Source organism: Simochromis diagramma, unplaced genomic scaffold (genome assembly GCF_900408965.1).
Source record: "Simochromis diagramma unplaced genomic scaffold, fSimDia1.1 OVJJ01000159.1, whole genome shotgun sequence".
Classification (NCBI taxonomy): domain Eukaryota; kingdom Metazoa; phylum Chordata; class Actinopteri; order Cichliformes; family Cichlidae; genus Simochromis; species Simochromis diagramma.
The window spans coordinates 2180240-2203538 of NW_024387197.1; the positions used below are offsets into that span (position 1 = coordinate 2180240).

At 40.8% G+C, this 23299-nt stretch overlaps 1 protein-coding gene across 1 annotated transcript; it reads left to right on the forward strand.

The window, feature by feature from the left end:
- Positions 1 to 1063: 1063 nt before the first annotated feature.
- On the forward strand, positions 1064 to 16311 carry LOC120745368 (zinc metalloproteinase-disintegrin-like crotastatin). The gene is made up of 19 exons (XM_040050167.1): positions 1064 to 1337; positions 2924 to 3012; positions 3143 to 3219; positions 3486 to 3564; positions 3751 to 3827; positions 6665 to 6848; positions 7057 to 7119; positions 7237 to 7308; positions 7436 to 7605; positions 8019 to 8100; positions 8689 to 8822; positions 9209 to 9386; positions 10664 to 10753; positions 13949 to 14144; positions 14230 to 14335; positions 14454 to 14610; positions 14703 to 14783; positions 15964 to 16051; positions 16151 to 16311. The coding sequence occupies exons 1-19, from the start codon at positions 1253 to 1255 to the stop codon at positions 16258 to 16260; spliced, it is 2118 nt and encodes a 705-aa protein (XP_039906101.1). The 5' UTR covers positions 1064 to 1252; the 3' UTR covers positions 16261 to 16311.
- Positions 16312 to 23299: the final 6988 nt, after the last annotated feature.

The window sequence follows — 23299 nt, forward strand, 5'->3', positions numbered from 1 at the left end:
TCCCTCCTTCTGGAAGAAGGCTGAAGAGGAAACATCTCTTCAGGACTGACTCTTTCCTAATCTGTTTCACAACAATGCGACAGCACTATACTACACCAACAATGGTCTTAAAAAATTGTGTATTGTAAAATAAAATAATTAAACAAACTAACTGAAATGGGTTTTGATTTAAACCAAACCACTCCACTGGGTTTAGCTACATTTTGGCCGGTGTTTGCGAAATGCAGTAGCTAGCAAGCTGATTTCAGACCAAAACAGCCAATCAGAATTTTTGCATCCAAGTTTGTGATTGGTTGGTTTTGTGGCACATTTATAACGGTGTACGGAAAGAGTTGAGCATGCAGGGAGATTTTGAGACGGGATCTTCATGCTGAGAGGAGGTCCGCAGATGTCTTTCAGCACACAGAGCAGAGCTCTGAGCAAGAGCAAATGCCAACAACTGAGTGAGGGGGCTGTTATTACATGGATATGATATGGATGTCTGTATGGATAATAGCAAACACTGAAATACATTTATTGCACGCAGCAATAATTTTTGTTCAAGTTAAGCTTGTCTTTGCTCAAAATAATGTTCCTCTCAAAATGCCACATTTGTACTTGCAAAAATTATTTACTTACGCTAGGTAGCAGGGATATCTCAGTAGGTAGAGTGGTGGCCCCATGATCGGAAGGTCGGGGGTTCAACTCCACTGATCGGCTACCCTGAGGTACCCCTGAGCAAGGTACCGTCCCTACACACTGCTCCCCGGGCGCTGCATTGGTGGCTGCCCACTGCTTCACTGGGTGAATGGGTTAAATGCAGAGGAACTATTTCCCTATGGGGACTAACATGCACACATACACATACAAAAAAAAAGTATAGAGGTACAATAACGCCGTACTACTGCTGTGCTAAATTCAACCACACGATAAAAGAAAACATCCTGTGCGGTCTACGTTCACATATAGGGACCTATATATTGGGGGGAGGGGGGAGTATAGTGCAAACGACACACTCTTCACGAATCGGGGAAGTCACAAAGCTTTCTTTTTTAGGAATGAGGGACACATGTTATTTAAACATTTGAACATTATACAACACAAACTTTCATAGAGGATCCGAAGTCTGAGAGATACATGTTTTGAAATGACAAGAAGCAGATGCATCAGCACACAGAGCGGCCGCCAAAAAAAAGCCTTTGCAAGCAGAGTGCAGCGACCAGCGCAACACAAATTTTTGGTCCTTCGTTTTAGCTTGCGGTGAGCGCAGCGCATGACACTCACTGTTTGCACTTGGACAATGACACGAAACCTCCTATTGTGGGTCCTGATCCTATATGCCTCCCCCAAGCTCTCGGGTAAGTCACTGGATACTTTTACCTCCACTCACACTCTGGGTACTAAAACCTAGTTTTGTCCTACCCTCTGTTTATTCAACCCTCTACAGGGGACAGGTTTCTTTTCCACAATTAGCCCTCTAAATCTCCTAGCCAAGCAGTTTATCAGTTCTGGTCTTTCATGTTCAGATGAGCTCGCCTCTCAGCCCATTGCATTTGTTTATTAGACATATGATTATAAGGGGAACATTAAAACACTGTCTCACGCCTGTGGAACACATTTTCTATGCACACTCATTACGGCTAAATAATGCCTCAAAAGACAAACACAATTTAGCTAAAAACATCGAAAGATCCGTTTTTTCGGCCATCCAAAGGTTCCACAGTAGTGGACTCTCAGCAGCTGCAGTCTCCACTTGAAACCCCACAATCGCTGCAGCACATATCCAGCCAAATCGCTGAACATGCTCGTAGGCAAGAAGTGAAGCAGCTCACAGCGGTGAGAAGTGACCATCATTGGAGAGCAGACACAATCTGACCACTACTGGCACAATTTTGCACCTGATGTTTTCGTAAAGCTTTTATTTTGGTATTTGGTATTTTGGTAGTTGAGCCGTACAATAAATTTGCATGTTAGCAAAATATTTAGTTTCCTGTAACATTTACATTTAACATTTAGATTTAAATATAATATTTAGATTTAACATTTAACATTTAGATTTAACATTTAAAATTGTGCTTTAAATATGAAAAATTACAAATATTTTACTAAATGTTGTAAAAACTGACTCGAAAAAACATGTTTTTGTAAAGTTTTGAGCTAAATCTTGCCGTTAATTTCAGCATGTTTCACTTTACAAACGGCGCCCCATAGACCTCCTTATAGGAAACCTCCACTCTAACTAACATCATGCATGCAGTGTGGATGCTGTCATTATGACACATAGCCACATTTTAAATTTGGCAGCCTAAATATGGACATTTCCAAAGTAATCTCAATATTCTGAATTTAATACTACATTTATTGTCTGTAATGTTATAATCCATATCACTCACTCACTGAGCCAAGTGGAGCAAGTAAAAGGAAAGCGTGGGGTGTGTTTGAAGCTCTGTCAAAGTGCTGTTTTAGGAAATAATCAGTGCGATCGTTTAGTTGATCATTTATACACATAAAGTTATTCAAGCAATTTTTATTTACATCACAAATAAAAATGAGTGACACTGATTGTTATTGTTTTGAGCACTGCAAAATCTCACAGGGAGCAGGTCAACAAAGTCATTTTGTTTTTTTCTCAAACTTGAGAATGTAACTTTAATTAAATGTTTAAAGTCACGATGATCACATGTTTGAAGCCTAAATGACATTTGGAATGGGATATCAAATTATGTAGTCAGTTTTGGTTTTTTGTTGTTGTTTTATTGGTTTGGTTCAAAATAAATAGATACATAAAACTTTAAAGCAGGATGTAATCAGACGAGATTAGGTAGCACAAATATTGAAAGCAATGAGTTAAGCATTCGACTAATTACAAAATAGACCTTGTTGACACTAGCATCCAAAATTAATATCCTTCTTCTAATCACACATATGTGATTCACTTCCACAGGAAGCCATGGTCCTGAATTTGAGGAGGGAAAGCACTATGAGGTGGTTCGACCGGTCAGACTTCACACAATCAGAAAAAGACACACAGAGGTTTCTTATCTTTTCTATTTTAAATCCTGTGATGACAATCAAATCAGCTGCTGTTTTTCTCCTGATTATGTAAAATAAAAAAATAAAAATGAATGACTAGAAGCAAAATTTCCTGGTTTTTTGCCCACAGTACCACAGACCAGACACTCTTACGTATGCAATGACTGTGGGCGGACAAGACATAGAAATGCAACTTGAAAGAAATAAGTAAGTAAAAACTTACTTATTTCTTCCCTAAACCTGTGTGTCTGTGCAGTGTGAGAAAATAAGTGGACAAATGGATATACAAGTAATGTAAAATACCCTGTTTCAAAATGCAAAAAAAGCAACAATTAAGGAGACTAAAAAGTACTGAAAATGCCCCAATCAACAAATGAGTTTCTGTAAGAAAACACGGAATAAACTGGAATTTGACTCAGTCTTCACGTCAAATCATATGACATGTATGTTATTCTTTATCTTTCTGTATTCAGTGAATTACTTACCAAAGATTACACTGAGTCTTACTACCAAGAAGATGGGACTCGAGTCACCACAGTACCGAATGACATTGTAAGTGTTTGCATTCGTAGACAAACTTACCTCAAACTTACAGCTGTAAAATTGCACATTTTACTAGATTTAAAATGCTTCAAAGGCTTTTAAGGCTGTTAGTGAACGCTGGAGACATAAGCAGATGAAAAGAAAGTTACATGTTGTCATTTAATAACACAGTCACCATTTTCATGTCCTTGCCAGGATCACTGCTTCTATCATGGGAGGATTGTGAACGACAGTGAGTCATCTGTTAGCATCAGTACCTGTGATGGACTCAGGTGAGCCACCGTCTTTATCTTTGCTTTATTTAAACTGTCATGACATCTTTCCAAAGCGATACCCACCCATGCTGTATGTCATAATAATTCAGATAACCTCACAGTTTCATTCCTTTGTTGTATTAAGCCACAAAGACAAGTAACCAGTTTTTGTATTTGCATAACGCATTAAATTAATAATGTTAAACTTTCATATGAGATGAATAGATTTCAGGCCAGAAACAAGTTCTCCAAATACTCTCATTACTTTTTAGATGTAAACCTAAAGTTAACCTTATCCTAACCCTCAACCAAACCTCACCTCACAATGACCCGAACTTTAATTACACCTCACCAGCAAAACATTAAATTAACATAGAATAGAATAGAGTAGAATAGAATAATCCTTTAATTGTCCCAAAAGGGGAAATTTGGTTGTAACAGCAGCAGAATAAAAGCACATATACAAACAGAAAAAGATAATGAACAGAAAAACACACAATTTTTACAGAAAAAATATGTACATCATCGACAATAGTTACAAAAACAGAGTGCTGTACAGTTATTAAGATTAAAGTGTAGGGTTTTTTTTTAATACGAATTGAAAAAAATAATGTGCAAGTTATAACAGTAGTAGTTGTTTGGTTGATTACTGCAAATTACAGTGCTGATGTAAACATCTATGTTTGTTGGGAGCAGTTTCAATTGTACAGTCTGACAGCTGCAGGAAGTACCTGCAGAAACGCTCCTTCGTGCATCTAGGATGCAGCAGTCTGTCACTGAACGAACCCTGCAGTTCAGCAACATTTACATGCATGGGGTAGGAGACAGAGATATTATTTTGTCCTTTTGTCTCCCACCACCTGCACTGGGTCCAGGGTGCATCCTAGAACAGAGTTGGCCTTATTGATGAGTTTATCAAACCTCTTCCTCTCAGCTGCAGATGAACTGCTGGTCCAAAGTACAACACTGTAAAATATGACAGGTGCCATCACAGAGTCATAGAAGGTCTTTAAAAGTGCTCCCTGGACTCCAAATGACCTGAGCCGCCTCAGCAGGTAGAGTCTGCTCTGACCCTTCCTGTAAAGAGCATCAGTGTTGTGGCTCCAGTCCAGTTTATTATTCAGGTGAACACCCAGGTACCTATACGAGTCCACTATCTCAATGTCCACTCCCTGGATGTTCACCGGTGTCAGTGTGGTCGGTCTGCGTCTCCTGAAGTCCACCACCAACTCCTTGGTTTTCCCGGCAGGTGGTTCTGCTGACACCAGTCCACAAAGTCCAGAGTCCACTGTCTGTACTCTGAGCCGTCCTCACCTGTGATGAGGCCGACTATGGCAGAGTCGTCAGAGAACTTCTGTAGGTGGTAGCGTGGGGAGTTGATGGAAAAGTCTGCAGTGTAGAGGGTGAAGAGGAACGGTGCTAGCACAGTTCTCTGTGGGGCCCCCGTACTGCAGACCAGCGTATCAGAGACACAGCCCTGTGACATCACATACTGTGGGCGTCCTGTGAGGTAGTTCAGTATCCACTGGGACATGTGGTGGTCCACTCCTTATAGCTCCAGCTTGTCCCTCAGAAGTCATGGCTGGATGTTGAAAGCACTGGAGAAATCAAAGAACATGATCCTCACAATGCTTCCAGGCGAGTCAGAGTTCTGTGCAGGAGGTAGATGATGGCGTCCTCCACCTCGATGCCAGGCTGATAAGCAAACTGCAGCAGATCCAATGAAGACCTCACCAGGGGGCACAGATGGTTTAGAACCAACCTCTTGAGGGTCTTCATCAGTTGTGATGTCAGGGCTATTGGCCTGTAGCTGCTGAGGTCCTTGGGATGGGAGGTCTTTGGTACCGGTACCACACAGGAGGTCTTCCACAGCTGTGGTACTTTCCCCAGCGACAGGCTCAGATTGAACAGATATCCTAGGATGCCACACAGTTCATCTGTGCTGCATCTCAGGAGCCTGGAGCTGATGCCATCTGGACCTGCAGCCTTCCGCACCTTAATCTTGCAAAGCTTGTTCCTCATTTGAAGTGCTGAGATAGAAAGAGTGGATTTTGGGGGAGGGGGGTGTATGTTGGAGTCCACAGCATACACCCTCCTGGCTGGGAGCTGAGAGGTGGGAAGTCCTGACATGAAAGACAGGCAGTGCCTGAAGATGAGGGAGATAGCTTCAGGGGGGACGATGCTGGGAGGGGTGGGTGGTTGATCAAACCTATTAAAATATTTATTTATGTCATTCACCCACCCCAAGTCTCCTGCAGCCTGGGGGTTGGTTTTTGTCCTGAGATTGTCTCCAGGCTGTTCCAAACCCCTCTGATGTTGTCCTGTTGCAGCTGCTCTTCCATCTTTCTTCTGTAGTATTTCTTCCCTTGCCTTATCTTCCATTTCTGCTTTTTCTGGACAGCTCTCAGCTCCTGTTTGTCTCCAGATCTAAAGACTCTCTTCTTCTCCTTGAGGAGAGTCTTAATTTCAGGATTCATCCATGGCTTGTTGTTACAAAAACACCGTGCCTTTATGATGGGTACGACGTTGTCCACACAGAAGTTCATGTAATCTGTAAAGCAGTCTGTGATGCTGTTGAGGTCACCCTCTAGGGGGCTGCAGAGGTTGTCCCACACAGTAGAACGGAAACAGTCCCTCAGGACCTCTTCAGTCTCTGCCGACCATTTCCTTACTGTGCATTTCACAACTGGTTCTCTGTGTACTAGAGGTTTATACACAGGCTGGAGATGAAAACAACAGAAGAGAAGGTTTAGCCCAAATAAGTCTTTAGATGACAGTGGATAGGTTCCTGAGCTGAGTCAGCCTCACAGCAACATCTGAAAAATGAATGAACTAACCAGCATGATTTGGTTTAGGGGTTACTTCAGAACATCTGCTCAAAGGTACCTGATTGAGCCACTATCCAGTGACAATGAGGGGGATCATGCAGTGATGACTTTTAATGAAAAGAACTTCACGCCTGCCGTGTGTGGGGTCACTAACACCAGCTGGAGTGACGACTATGAACCTCCAACAAGCAGCAGCCGCTCTAGATCAGGGGTAACACAATTAGTTTTGTCCTCTTCACCAGAGTTCCTCCAAGTCATGACCTCTGAAACCTTTTAGGTCTTCAAACTATCTAAGTTTAATGTGACAAATACTAATACGTCCGTCAGTCTACCAATATTATTCTTAAAATAACAAAGTTTAAGTAAGTCTTCATTTGTGTTGTTCTGTTTGAGTTATCCATATTAACATTTTTCTTCAGGGTATTTCTATTGTACAGCAGCAGAAATACGTTGAGCTCGTCCTTGTTGCTGATAACCACGCGGTAAAATTAATCTTCTTTTCTAACTTTTTCATTTTTTCCCCTTGGTTTGCAAAATTTGATTTTTATAAGATAAACTGCTGAGAAGCAGGATGAGAAATTTGTCTTGTGGTGTTTCAGTATGTGAAGATGAACAGGGATCAAAAGAAGATGAGACAGAGAATATTTGAGATTGTCAACTTTGTCAACATGGTGAGTCTGTTTTTTTGCAATTTCTGTAGATTCCATACCAATACAGACACACTGTACTACATACTGTTCTGCAGTAGCTGCTAGCAGTTGGAGTATAATGTTACATCCCCAATGTTGTCTTCTTCAGGTCTACAAACCTCTGAGGACCTTTATTGCTCTGGTGGGGTTGGAGATATGGACGAATGGTGACCTGATCTCTGTGAACCCCCCAGCAGGGGAAAATCTGGATGCTTTCATGAAGTGGAGAAACTCTGAGCTGGTGACAAGGATAAAACATGACAATGCACATCTTATAAGGTATGGATAGATTCTATAAGTAGAATCAGTCAGACTCAAATCATGTGGAGCAAAATGTCTCCTACTTTCAACAGTAACCGAGCAGGAAAGAGAAAACTCATTTCAGAAATCTGAGTTGTAAGTATCCATATTTTTTTCTCCCAGGTTAAACCGGCCTGACACATCAGCTTAAGAGGTTTTAAGCTTCCACATAACGCTTGTGTAACTTGTGTTTTATACACAAGATACAACCACAAGCAGATCCATTATTGAATCTTAAATAAGAATGTGCTTGAATGTTCACACCTCAACATTCAGGAAAATTCACAGTAGCTAATCTAATCTAATCTAATCTAGTAGTAGCTAGATTAGTGAGTAGATGGATGATATGAATCCTGTATATGAATTTAAGACTTTCTGATCTTCTCTTTCAGTGGTATCGACTTTGAAGGACCAACTGTGGGTCTTGCTTTCATCGGGACTCTCTGTTCTGGTCACTCTGTCGGCGTAGTACAGGTGAGGTGTTCATGCTTCCAAGGTGATGTATCTCACTGACTTCATAACTTCTGCCCTTGCTTCATGCTGTGGTAAATGTGGATTTTGGAAACATGTTCCTAAATCCATTTAGTTCAGTCATTCCTTTGCCCCTCAAAAATCAACTTAATTGTTTATCTGATACTTTGATTAATGACCAAATACCAGAGAAAATAAATGACAGTTCCATCACTTTATCACTAACATGTAGTGACCACTTCCTGCTAAAAGAGAAAAACTAAGTTAAATTATGATCTAGAACTAGACTCGGTCTACAAAGTCTTCTTTGCACATTTGAGATGCACACATCTCCATAAGTGCAACGTGGAAAACTCATTCTTTGACTAATCATGAATTTTTCACAAAATCCTTTAAAACATTTTCCTCCTTTTTGCACTGCACTTGTAGACCACTACACTAACTCTGTCAATAGATCCATGCAGTCTGAAAGTCCCAACTGAATAGACTGAGAAAATGTTAAAACTGAGACAAACATGTGACATTATTGTGTTGCTCTCTCTTGCTGTTAGTAAATTTTTGCTGCTTTCTTGTGCTTCATTTTTTTCTTAGGATCACAGTGATGCAGCCATAGCAGTGGGAGCAACACTGGCTCATGAGATGGGCCACAACCTGGGCATGAACCACGATGACTCCAGTGGTTGTTTATGTTCTGACGATAGCTGCATCATGGCAGCAGCCCTCAGGTAAGAAAAGCTGACTTGAGACATCCTTCAAGTTGAATGCAGATTCTTTCTGTTAGCAAATAAATTCAGGCTATAACAAGTGACCGTAAATAAACATTTACGAGCCTTACAAACCTCACTGAATGTTTTGATCTTCATAACATGTTTCATTTGGTACAACAACATAATAACTGTGTGTATTGGGACCAAAAAGGAGGTCAGCTGGTGCAGCTCTTAATCTCACATGGCTATAAGACTGAAGAACGTGTGTGAGCATGTTTGGTGCGTACGTGCTGTATATGTACCACCATACCGCTTTTGTGCAGCCATGTCTCCCTAGTGTCAGACACTGATAAAGATAACACAAAAAAGATAATAATACTAATAATGTGTTTGTTCCTCTTCAGCTGGAAAACTCCTCGAAGCTTCAGTAGCTGCAGCAGCAGCAACTATGAAAAGTACCTAACAAGCCGCAGCCCCAGCTGTCTGCTGGACAAACCAGACTACAAGAGTGTCGTGGCTCCCGCGGTCTGTGGAAACGGCTTCAGAGAGGAAGGAGAGCAGTGCGACTGTGGTTCGGTGCAGGTAAGTAAGCACATCAGCTGCTTAAAGCTTTCATTTTGTAGCAAGTTGATCTGATCTGCAAGCTGTTGATGATTTGATCTGGTGAAGGAGAACTTTTTTTTTTTCATTCAGTTCAGTTTTATTCATTTAACAGCAAATCACAACAACAACTGTCTGAAGGGACTATATTTTGTAAGATAGAGGTCTTATAACAACACAGCGAAAACCCCAACAATCAAATAACTGCCTATGAGCAAACATTTGGCAACAGTGGGAGTGAAAACCCCTTTTTAACAGGAGGAAAGCCCTCAGCAGCCTAGGCCTATTGTAGCTCCACAAACTTCTATTTCTTGATGTTTTGCTGGCCTCTCACTTACAAAGACTAGTTTGATAAACAGTGTAGCAAGTACAAATGTTTTTATTACTATTATGCTATGATTCTGATCTGTGTCTGTGCGTGCTCAGGTCTGAAATGGCTTCTGAACTCAGAATGGAATTCAGCTCCATGTTTCCTTTGTCTGATCTTGAGTCTTTTAATGAAGTGCTTGCTCTGAGGCGATGTGAGAAAAACAGCTTTCTGATACACACCAGATATGTACCTTCTATGAAATAATGAATGGGCCTGAGCCACACATATTTTTTTTTCAAGTCCCACTATTCAACTGACTTCTTCCAGAAGCTGAAGAACTGCTGATTTATTTATTTTTTATTTTGCAGTATTACTTGGAATATGTACTTAACACTTTTATGTACCTGTATAGAAATATAGTGAAAGTATAGCTGTGTGTAACAGATGAACAGTTTGTAGTTTTCGGTGAAAAGAAAATTACAGTCAGAGTGATGTTTAGACCTGTTTTCACCTCTGCTGGAATTCAACAAGGAGAGATCATTAGAAGGAACTGAACTAGTGCTGTCAAAATTAACGCATTAAGGCAAATTAATCTGCCATCAAGGTCAACACGATTAAAATTTTTAACGCAATTAAAGCATCTGGAGTGCAGAATGTGTCAAAATCCCCGAAATGCTTCTGTCAACACATTTCAGGCAGTTTGTCCAAGTAGAGTTACCTTCGCACATGCGCAAATGGGCAGTTGATCTGGTAGTGACGGGCAGCTGAACCAATCAACTCGATATGGAAGATGATAAAGGCACATTGGCCCTCTCAATGGGAAATTTGAGTATTAAACCTAGCGATAAAGATTCCTCACGGGAACAGAGCAAACAGATGTTTAATAATGCATCCCAGCAGTAAGACCTAACAGCAGCCTGATGAGTTCTAATATATGTCGTCCCTGTAGGAGTGCACCAATCCCTGCTGCAACGCCATCACCTGCACCCTGAAAGAGGGTTCACAATGTGCTGAAGGCAAGTGCTGTGAGAACTGTAAGGTGAGTCAGTAAGAAGACCAATCAGTGTAACTGGTGTCACTAAGGCTACGTTCACACTGTAGGGGAAAGCGATTTTTTTGACCCTATGCGACCCATATCCGATCATGGTATGACAGTGTGAACGGCACAAATCCGATATTTTCAAATCCGATTTGGGTCACTTTTGTATGTGGTACTGAATCTGATACATATCCGATGTTTTAGAAAGCGACTGCTGTTTGAACAGTCAGGTCACATTAAATCCGTCTTTTACGTCACTGACACAAGACAGATGCTAATTATCAGCGCCGGAGAAGCTCTGGGTCTAAACAGAGCGTGTTGTGTGTGACATCTTCTTTTGCGCATGTGGGCCGCTTTGAGGGTTCACACTAGAGCGCGTTTGCTGTCGCATTTTATTTGTAGTGTGAACAAGCAGACAAAAAAATCGGATTTGATCAAAAAAATCGGAATTGAGCATTAAGACCTGCAGTGTGAACGTAGCCTTATTTTCTCTTCCGGCGCCGCTCCAGGCAGCCAGTATCAGCAGCTTCGACCTGACCGAGTCCTTTTTTCTCTTTGTTGTTATTGTCTTTCTTGTTCTTGTTTTTAATACTGTGGACTGTACTACTCCACAATGGAGCTCAGAATTTTATGGACAATTGTGTTTTTTATCACATTTTTTACGGTATCTGTGTCCAGAGAGCGTGTACTGGCCAGGAGTTACACACCTCCACACAAAAGTCACTGATGCCAGAGTGGGTTTAGACTTCGCTTTATATGGCAGGTGTGAAAATGTAATAACAAAATACAGTGTATATGAGTGACAAACTAAAATAATTACTTGACGAGCTGCGTAACCATGTTCTAATGCTAACAGCAAATAACCGCCATAAATTAGCCTGCATAATACAGCATGTAAGTAACTGCTATTAATTAACATAAAGTGCCAAACAATAACGCATACTCACAGGGAATGCCTTTTTATGAATAGAACACATGTTAGTCAGTCGATTGTCAATTGTCTGAGTCTTTCTGACTCTTCTCCTGTCCACGCACGGACCATGCCTTTCTTTTAAAGGGTTAGCACACTAACAAAAAAAAAAAAAAAAAAAAAAAACATGTACAAAATTGACAATAGTCAGAACAGAGCGCGTGGAGGTCCGACCTCCCATTGTTTACAGCAGGGATCAGCTGTTAGCCCTCAGGGGCTCCGCTGTTCTGCCTACTGCCAAGCGAGCCAACAGAGAGCAGCTGCAACAGGACAACATCAGAGGGGTTTGGAAGACCCTGAAGACAATCTCAGGACAAAAACCAACCCCCACGCTGCAGGAGACTTGGGGTGGGTGAATGACATAAATAAATATTTTAATAGGTTTGATCAACCACCCACCCCTCCCAGCATCGTCCCCCCTGAAGCTATCTCCCTCATCTTCAGGCACTGCCTGTCTTTCATCTCAGGACTTCACACCTCTCAGCTCCCAGCCAGGAGAGTGTATGCTGTGGACTCCAACATACACCCCCCTCCCCCAAAATCCACTCTTTCTATCTCAGCACTTCAAATGAGGAACAAGCTTTGCAAGATTAAGGTGCGGAAGGCTGCAGGTCCAGATGGCATCAGCTCCAGGCTCCTGAGATGCAGCACAGATGAACTGTGTGGCATCCTAGGATATCTGTTCAACCTGAGCCTGTCGCTGAGGAAAGTACCACAGCTGTGGAAGACCTCATGTGTGGTACCGGTACCAAAGACCTCCCATCCCAAGGACCTCAGCAGCTACAGACCGGTAGCCCTGACATCACATCTGATGAAGACCCTCGAGACATTGGTTCTAAACCATCTGTGCCCCCTGGTGAGGTCTTCATTGGATCTGCTGCAGTTTGCTTACCAGCCTGGCATCGGGGTGGAGGACGCCATCATCTACCTCCTGCACCAAACTCTGACTCGCCTGGAAGCACTGTGAGGATCATGTTCTTTGATTTCTCCAGTGCTTTCAACATCCAGCCATGACTTCTGAGGGACAAGCTGGAGCTATAAGGAGTGGACCACCACATGTCCCAGTGGATACTGGACTACCTCACGGGACGCCCACAGTATATGAGGACAGGGTTGTGTCTCTGATACGCTGGTCTGCAGTACGGGGGCCCCACAGGGAACTGTGCTGACACCGTTCCTCTTCACCCTCTACACTACAGACTTCTCCATCAACTCCCCACGCTGCCACCTACAGAAGTTCTCTGATGACTCTGCCATAGTCGGCCTCATCACAGGTGAGGACGGCTCAGAGTACAGACAGTGGACTCTGGACTTTGTGGACTGATGTCAGCAGAACCACCTGCCGATCAACGCCGGGAAAACCAAGGAGTTGGTGGTGGACTTCAGAAGACGCAGACCGACCACACTGACTAACCCTAACTAAAACAAAAATGCAAAACAAAAGACCTACCTAGCTACTCGACAAAAGGTCAGTGAAAACATACAAAAGTGACATCAACCGAATAACCTAGTGTGTAACAGTTTAAAACTGCAGCCAGTGTATAGGGTACCCCAGCTTACCTGTCCAGCCTCCCACCACACACAATACAAAGAAGCCTTCACACAAATGTTTGTCATAAAGCAGAAGCCATCAGCCACTAGCTGGCCAGGGAGCTGCTCATTTGTAGTGGTCCTCGGAGAGTGATTGGCCAACTGTGCCCAGACCAGCCAATAGACACATGCAAATTAACTTTGAATTGGCCAATAGGTCGAGGCTTGACACCTGAAAGATAAAAAGAACACAAAAGCAAAGCCACATCTCTTGGCACGTAACAGTACAGTACTACCCTTAATGTAAATATGTAAAAAAAAATCGTGTATGTTTCTGTTCTGTGTCCTGTTCACTGTTTGTTTGTACATGTGTTTTTCTTGTTTCTATTACAATCAAATTTGCCCTTTTGGGACAATTAAAGGATTATTCTTTTCTTTTCTTTATTTATTTTCATCCCTGGAAGTCTCTCCTCTGGCTGTAGTGATCCAGTTGTTTGCTCAGCTACAGTCCTCAAGTAATTAGAGGATATTGCAAATGTTTGAACCAACACCACAGTATTGCATTTTGATATTTTGTTTACAGAGCTCACACACTCAGGGTGTTTCACATAGCGCTAGAAAATTTAAACATATAACACTTTAAGACAAACAGTGTTTCAGATAACTTACACGTTGATGGAATATGCTCGGCACAGATCTTGCCTACCTCCAGACAGTGCCGTGCAAAGCAGGATGACTGTGATCTGGCAGAGTACTGTGATGGGAAGAGCACGACCTGTCTGGAGGATGTGTTTGCTGTGAATGGGCTCCCATGTGATGGAGGCCAAGGGTACTGCTACAACGGTCAGTGTCCACAGAGACCTAAGCAGTGTGTCAAGATGTATGGATCAGGTGAGTATCCTGTCAATACGCATATGGATGTATGTGAAAGTCATATGGAGAGTTAGGTTTTTATGCAATCTCCTGCTGCTATCAGGTGCTAAGGAGGCCAAACAAGGATGCTATAACTACAACACCAGAGGAGTCTACTATGGCTTCTGCAAACGCCCCTCAAATAATCAGTTCATCCCCTGTCAGCAAGAGTGAGTCCCAGTAGAACATACAGGGCAACAGTTGCTCTGCAGCCGACCCTTATTTTAATTCTTCGTTCTTCATATCACCCAAACATGATCAGAAACAAACACTGTCTTTCTTTTGCAGAGATGTTCTATGTGGAAAGCTCTTCTGTGAAGGCGGTAATGACAACCCAAACTATGGCCGGATGGTCGCCATCGGCACATGCAAGGCAGCGTTCTTCTCAGACACCACCGGTGACGAAGGCCAGGTGGAAACGGGGACTAAATGTGGAGATGGAAAGGTAGCAGGCTTCCTGAATCCACTTTTTGCTTACTGCATCTACAGTGTAGAACAAAATAAAGTTAAATATATGTCTGACTTGTCTTTTCCAAGGTGTGCAGCCAGAATCAGTGTGTGGATCTGCAGACAGCATACAGAAACACCAACTGTTCAGCAAAATGCCCAGGCCATGCTGTGAGTACATGATGACACCAAAAACTGATCCATTGAGGTGGAACTGATTTGTAACAGTTTTGTGCTGGACTGTATATTCTGGTATTTTCATTATTAGTTCATCTGTTTTCAAAAGGTTATCAAGAGGAGAAGCTGCGTACCCTCATAGTTGTGAACAGGGTTCTAAAGCTTTTAAAGACTTTAATGCCGCTAAGAGTGAAATTTAAGATCAACTTTACAAAATCAAAGGGTTAAAAGTAGTTTTTGTGTGATTTCTCGCTGCAAAGTTTAACTAAATCCTTTGTTAGCCGGGGGCAGCTAATCTAACATATCCATGTTTAAAATATAGCTTATGTGTAAAAGGTGGATGGAGTCACTGTTATAGCCTGCATTGAGTTTTGGACTTAATGTTTTATAACTTCAATCTTAATGGGGTCATATTGGTCATATTTAGCCCTATAAAGACAAAGACACCCTTTTAAGGCATCCCTGAAATGCTAATGTGAGATATACAACCATGCCCAAACTTACTCATGTAGACTTTTGTAGAACCATATGCAAACATTTGCAACTGCAGTGTCATTGCAAATATGCACTGAATGAAGTGTGTGATTTGTAAGTTATTTTAAAAAATGGATATAACAAATCGCTTTTGAAAAGTGACTGTTCTGAGAAAAACAAATCATAAACGTCCAATATCCAAAGCAGTTTGGGAAGTTTTCTTAATATTAAGGTCTTGTATTACTTTTTACTTGGTGCCTTTTAATTGGCTCTGCAAAAACTCTGTTAAACTTTGAGCCCCAAAAAATCTTTAATTTAGCTATATTTTATAAGAATAACTGATGCAAGGAAAAACTCTTAGCTGATCATAATAACATAATTTAGCCTAGCATCTTATACATATTTTACCTATAGTCTATCCAAAACTAAATAAAACTAGAGTCAGTTGGTCAGAAGCTAAAGTGATGTAGCGATAATATGTTACTATGAACAGAATATGCAAGAAAAGTCCAAGTAATTCAAATTTGGCTAAATCTAGTTAATTACATGCCACCAGTTATACTGGGCATGCAGTGTTTTATATTACTTAAATTCAAAAGGTAGGTCAGTGTTTTTGTTGTTGTTTTTTTAAATAAAGCATATTCACTGAAGTGTATTTTTTTAAGACTAATAATGGCAACATGTTCTTTGTGCTTTCCAGGTGTGCAACCACAAAAGTGAGTGCCAGTGCGAGCCTGGGTGGACGCTTCCTAACTGTGACTCAGTGGACACAGCTTTTAGTGGTACTGGTAAGAGTCATCTACTTCAGTCTACAGATTAAGTTCAATTTACTGTGTCATGTTGCACAACTACAACCCAAGGAAACCGATTTTTTTCTGTCTCTGTAGGAAAAACTATTGTCACTGCAGTCAAGTTTACACTAGTGGTCCTAGGCATCATTGCTGCCATCGCAGGAATCGTCTGGAAAAAGCGGCAAAGTCCCATCCTGCTAACGTGAGTAATCATCTGAAAGACTGCACTTTCCCCACCAGCTGAACATTATGAAGCACCCTAAGTGTTTGCGTTTTTAATATTTTAAACCATGCTTTCTCTTATGACACTGTAAAAGTTTGAGTTGTATTTATATTTTTATTTAAATGTACATATTTATCTACTTTGTTTACAAAATCAGACTTCTGCATGAGTAGAGAAAGAACAAAAGCATGATACCAAATGAGCTTCTTATTGGTGCCTTTTTAGAAGCAGGACCACTAAACGTGTATACAAGATTAGGTCTAATTGTATAATTCTTCTTAATTCTTATATTGAAACATTTTGTTTTACATTTATTTGCATTATGGTTGTTTCCCAATATATTTTACTATATTATTGTCCTGCTGTATACTTTGTCCTATTACTTTGTAAAGTGGGGCCATGCTGTACAAAGATGAAATAAAATTGTTTAAGTGACTAACAGATAAGGAATCTTATCCTGTAACACAGTGGCACATAATAAGGGGTGAAATAAATCAGACAGCAAGTGAATGGACAGTTCTTAAAGCTGATGTGTTGGAAGCAGAAAAAAATGAGCTGACTGCAGAACATGGGAACAGGTTGTATGATGCTCCCAGATGTTACGGCCCCTGGCCTCATGTGGCCCCGCCTTCCTCTATGGAAATCAAAGCGTTCCAGGCAATGTTCCCTCTAATTTTTCACGTGTCTGAGCGAACACACAAACTCCCTGAGCAATCCCTTTGACCACTGTGAGCGACATCAGACGTGTGCACTGTGGTCACGCCGGCATCTTATCCATCCAAGTTACATGGTTTATTAAAATAATCAAATTACAGCGTTTACATTTATGTTAGACTACTTTTAATTAACTGCTTTAGCCCACTTACAATAAAAAATTATAAATAAATCTTGTTCATGAGCTGTGTAGTATGTTAACACTATGGGAAGTAAAAATAGCTTGAACTCCAATTTTGAAAACACAACTTACTTTTTTTATTATTTTTTTTATAAAGCTCTGACTTGTATTATGATAATAATAATAATAATAATAATGGATTGCATTTATATAGAGCTTTTCAAGAACCTCAAAGCGCTATACAATTCCACTATTCATTCACACACTGGTGGAGGCAGCTACAGTTGTAGCCTCAGCTGCCCTGGGGCAGACTGACAGAAGCGAGGCTGCCATATCGCGCCATCGGCCCCTCTGGCCATCACCAGCAGGCAGTAGGTGAAGTGTCTTGCCCAAGGACACAACGACCGAGACTGTCCGAGCCGGGGCTCGAACCGGCAACCATACAATCGTATGAGTCTGTGGTCTGGGAGAGAGTCTGTAACTCTCTGTCTGCAAAATACAGTATATAATGACCAATGTTGGGCAATTAATTATATAGCTACTTCTTCAAAAAAGTAACTCAGTTTGGCAAACAACAAAGTTTTTTGCGGCTATTTTTTTAAACGCAGCCAAGGCATTTTTAAATAAACATTTCAAACTATCTACAGAACAATCAGCTGTTCTGCATCAAATTTGATGCCACACAAATTATTTGTGCCACTCCAAAAATATTTCTGTCCACTATGAGATAAAGGAGAACAACAGCCTGATACCTGCAGGCCTGACAACAGGAGATGTATCACTCCTGTAACACCTGTAACATTCAGCAATCGCCTCATTGTTCTGACAAATTCAAATTCAAATTCAAATTTTATTTGTCACACACACACAACCATACACAGTATGACATGGGGGTGAAATGCTTGTAGCTGTACAATGCCCGACCATTAAATGACAGAAGAAAAGTTTTACAATATTTACAATTTACAGTTTACTACAAAAATTTACAAATTAACTTAGGAATTTACAGTAAAGAATGTGCAAATAGCAGAAGAGATTATAAAGATAAGGATTATAAATTATAGGAATTATAGGAAATGTGTGGTGGTGCGTGTAGTGACATGTGTGAGAGTCCAGTCTTATAGTGACGTGTTTGGGAGAGTCCAGTCCTACACCTGGTTCAGGGCCCGACACACACAACAAAACTATTGACTACAGTACACACTGACTACACAAGATTTGCGCTGAACGTCTCAAATCTCCCACATCTCAAAACACCGCAGTCACTCCTAAAACCGTTTCTTAACAACAAGATGCCACGTTGCCATATCATTTTTTGATTGGTCGACATGGTACTTTTTTGGACCAATAGGAAAGGTGGGGGGTGGGGGTTTGTTTTTGCTCACAGGCTTTCGAGCCTTTTTTCTTATAAAACGCCGTTTTTACCGGGGGTAGAGGAAGAACATATATAGTATATACATTGGGTGAATGTGCAGTAGTAGCACACGACAGTATTCAGGAAGAAAACCAAACATTGCATATTTTTTTATCACAACTCTGGTTTTACGTGGCCGATCAACACAATTTAAAAACTGGTATAAAGTCCACACTTTTTCCGTCAGTTGTTCCGTCTGTCCTGCTCACATCTCCAATGGTTGTACACGCTGTCATTAACGTGGCTTCACTCCACATCAGCCACGCCGCTTTGCTCACTAAAACACCGGTGTCGGCACATAAGGACGCTTATGTGCCGACACGGCGCATCACGGCAGTCCAGCGTGTGATCTGGACACAAGCGATGGAGGCACTTGTAGAACTTTGGAAAGCTCATCCGAGCCTTTTCGATGTGGCCTCACAAAATTATCACGACCACAACAACCGTGAAAATAGTTGGATAGACATTGCTGCTCAATCACAGCTGCCTGATCAACGTTTTTCATTAGCAATTTAGCAAAGTTGATGGTGGTGGTGTGCGTGTCTGTGTGAGTGAAAGACAGAGAGGGAGAGCGAGCGACAGAATTTCTGTTATAACCTTCAAAGGAGCTTGCAAAGAAAAGCATCTGGACTTCTTTAAGTTACTTGAAGACGTTTCACCTCTCATCCAAGAAGCTTCTTCTTTGCCTTTGCCATGATTGGTGTTATTTGAATATATCAAATCACCCTATTGCCTAGTGAGTTGTTTCACTAACGGTTTTCAGTTGTGTTAATAAACCTTATATTTTTCTTTTTATCTAACCCTCCTGTCTCTGGGCTCATTTATGTTACATCCCCTGTCGCCTAGCAGAGCCGGGTCGTAACAACAGAATGCAGAGGTAAAGCCTGCCCTATGCATTACAATCTCTACAAAGTAATACAAACTACTAAAACAATGAATTGGAGCCAATTCGAGCTGTCAAAGAGTACGAGGTGCAGTGCATAGGTCACCAGCGTAGGGTTAACGCATAGAGAGAACCATTCACACTTACAGCCAATTTATCAGGATATTTGCAAATTACATGTCTCACTCCCAGCGAGTCAGATTTTGATCCAACATGCAATACTATGTGGAAACCATCTGATTGGCAACAGTTTCAATTTTCAGCATTACAATGACCCCAAGACATTACCAATGCAGGAAATTCATACATGGATTGAATAACATACAGTGAAACACTAACCATGGATCTGCCTCTCCGGAGCTGAACTTCAACATTTTTTGTAAGCTTAGTTGGATCATCTTGACAGAGAACAGATAAAAAGCAGCCAAAACCTAAAAGAGAGCTCTAAATGACCTTCAAGAAGCCTGGAAAACTATTCCTGTGTCGAGACACTGGGTCTGTGAGTCAGTGTTTTGTGTTTAATTTATATTTCTTCTTTATTGTTATTCATGGTTTTAGTTCTCTTGATGTTATATTTGTTGTTCTATCTTCTAGTGTTCCATGTCTCATATCCAGTCAGTCTTGTCTCAGTGTCAAGTCCATGTCTCTGTGCTTACATCATGTTTTACTTTGACAGTCTTGCTTCCTATGTTGATGTGTTCAGTTTTGCTTCCCCTTTGTCCTGTTGTGTCTGATTAGTCCCAGCTGTGTTTCCATCTGTTTCTCATTATCCTGCTGGTGTTTGAGTCCTCAGTATTCCCCTGTTTGTTGTCGCATCCTCCCACTCTACGTATTCCTCACTCGTCCTGTTAGGTTATGTCATGTACTCCCAGTTTAGGTCATTCTTCCTAGCTTGAGTTTTTGTTGTATTTCTAGTGCTCATGTATTGTGTTTCTCAGTTTGCTTTTACCAGCGAATAAAAACTGCCACCTTTAAGTTAAATACTCTGTCTCAGAGTCCTGCGTTCGGGTCCAACCACTGCCTGCCACACAGCAAACCTTGACATCCTGAAGACCACTTAAAGAAATTAAAAGAAAGTTTACCTAAGAGAGATAAGACTGCATTCATGTTTTTTGCCTTGTTTAATGTATTTCCTTTTTTACAGCCATTTTGACAAGAAATTTTATTTGAATACGTGTTTGCTTAATGATGGCTCTGTACCAGAATAAAACTAGATTTTCTCATAAGGTTAATAAGACACCTACCAACTATTTGATGTCCAAATAACTGCTGAGAGATACTCCAAAAAAAAAAAAAAATTAGTGGCCCCTCATCAAAATTTAGTTTTTTATGTCATGGTCTCAGTGTCTCCTTGGCTGACTCAGCATTCAGGCTACATGTTTTGTTATTCTCTCTCTCTCTCTCTCTCTCTCTCTCTCTCTCTGCCTGGGCGGAGCTCATCATAGGCTCATGCCCTTGGCCCACACACCTGGTTTGATTACCCACCTGTCACTGAGCTGCCTGATTACCTGGGTCACTAAGATGGTGGCTCAGTAACCTTTGAGTAACCTTTCTCTGTCTCGGTGCAAATCTCTAGCTTGTTCTATTCAGTTTAGTTCAATTTTATTTATATAGCGCCAAATCACAACAACAGTCACCTCAAGGCGCTTTATATTATACAATAGATCCTACAATAATAGATACAGAGAAAACCCCAAAAATCATATGACCCCCTATGAACAAGCACTTTGGTGACAGTGGGAAGGAAAAACTCTCTTTTAACAGGAAGAAACCTCCAGCAGAACCAGGCTCAGGGAGGGGAGGGGCCATCTGCTGCGACTGGTTGGGTTGAGAGAAGGAAAACAGGATGAAAGACATGCTGTGGAAGAGAGACAGAGGTTAATAACAAGTACAATTCAATGCAGAGAGGTCTATTAATACATAGTGATTGAGAAAGATTCTAAAGAGCTGGTCTGTGCTTGAGTCAGTTTGGTCCCTTGACATTTTATATGTTCATATGGAAAATCATATATTGCACTCTAAACACAGTAGATGTGAAATGGCAGAAAAGATAAGTGCTCTGTTGCAGTACGCAGAGTACAGGCGTAACTCTGCCTTTGCAGACTGATCAAATATAGAGATAGAGATGAATGGAAAATTACAAATACCTAAATGTTGCTGTCTTATAGACATTCAGTGCCACCTAAATGCAATAACTGATAAATAAGACAGCACAGCAGTTACATCATTAGATCTTGCCACAAGAGGTCAGTACAGAAAGACTGAAACTGAACTTTTAAATCATGAATACATTAAAGTAGTAGACACATATTACGCAGGTTAAGGCACATAAAGGAAAGTGAGGTAGTGAGGCTGAAAAATTATATTTTCTTTTTCTTCACACAGTCCAGACGGACTGTAGGCTTCTTGTCTGCTAATGGTGGGTGTTTTTCAGGCTTGCTACCTCTTCTTTTCTCCTTCACCTCCAGAGATGGTTGTGTGGGAAAATCCCAGATCAGCATTTTCTGAATTACTCCAATCAGCCCATTTTGCACCCACAGCGATGCCTTGCTCAAAGTAACTTAAATCCCTTCCTACTATTCTGATGCTCAGTTTGAATTTCATTGGGTCATCTTGACCATGTCTACATGCCTAAATTCACTGATTTCCAGCCATGTGACTGGCTGATTAGATATTTCTGCTAATGAGAAGTTGAGCAAGTGTACCTAACACAGTGTCCAGTGAGTGTATTTTAGTCATTAGGCCCTTTAAAATGTATTACTGCAAGTTCTGTCTCAATATATGTGCACATAAAAACATCCCTACAGATGTCTTACTGCAGTCTGCACAATAAACCACATAAACCAAGTTACAGTAGGTAGCTCTGCAAACTCTGGTAATTCTGATTGTTGTGAAATTTATCTCTTTATTTGTTTTTTGGAGTAAATATTATTTCAACACTGAGAAGACAAATCATTATCATCATCTAGCACAACTTCAAAATGCTAAATCAATTCCCCTGACCAGCTCTTTCCTGACATTCAAACCAGGAACAACATACCTATAAAAGCTGAAGTATGATCCTCCCACTCACCAGGGAACCACTCCCAGCTGTGCTACTTGAATTACATTTCTAACATCGCCATTCAAGCCAATTTGTAAGAAAAAAAGTGACAGAAATAAATGAATTATTACTATGCATATTTAGCCAGTTTGTTTATGTGTTTATGCTTATGCATTTCTATTATGTGTCCCGCTTGTCTTTGGCATAAGTAGGGAAATGAAAATAGGAAATACCCCCGAAGTGGCACTTCTCGTTATACCACCTCAACATTTGTTCTTCGTAAATTAACCAAATTGTCCCTCCTCCTCAGATTTCAAATTGAAAGACTCACTTGTTTGCAGTTTCAAACACCATCAGCAGAGAGCAGCATATTCACTTCATAAACACTCAGCTGCTGTAAACACATGAAATGAGCTGAAAGTGTCTTTTCCACCTGTCTGCACTTGCACTTTTTAATTTGACATTTTTACATTTAGGGTAGAAATTTAACTTTATATTTTCCTATTTTTTCATTGCTTTTATTTAATCTGGCTTCTTGCCCCATATCAGCTGTAATAGTCTCCACCTTACGTTCAACTCCAGTTGGATAAGAGATTACAATGAATTGGTTTGTCTTCCTATTTCAGCTTTACTCCATTAACATATGACATGTGTTAGGAAAACTTAGACGTTTTGCATGCAAAAAATGATTTAATTTTTCTATCTCTGTTTATGTTGTATGAATTTTTAATCTCAAGATGCCAAACTGTGTCCATTCTTTGAATTATGATAGATTAGCAATGATGCAAATAGATAAATAGCCAGTTGTAACACATTTGTTACATAACACAATTGTAAATGATTAAAC

What these genes read in the sequence shown, in the direction of transcription:
- LOC120745368 (XM_040050167.1), top strand. Translation starts at nt 1,253, where the DNA reads ATGACACTCACTGTTTGCACTTGGACAATGACACGAAACCTCCTATTG. An exon ending in TCAGAAAAAGACACACAGAG is followed by an intron (nt 3,013 to 3,142) that starts GTTTCTTATCTT and finishes TTTTGCCCACAG; the next exon opens with TACCACAGACCAGACACTCT. An exon ending in CAAAATGCCCAGGCCATGCT is followed by an intron (nt 14,784 to 15,963) that starts GTGAGTACATGA and finishes TGTGCTTTCCAG; the next exon opens with GTGTGCAACCACAAAAGTGA.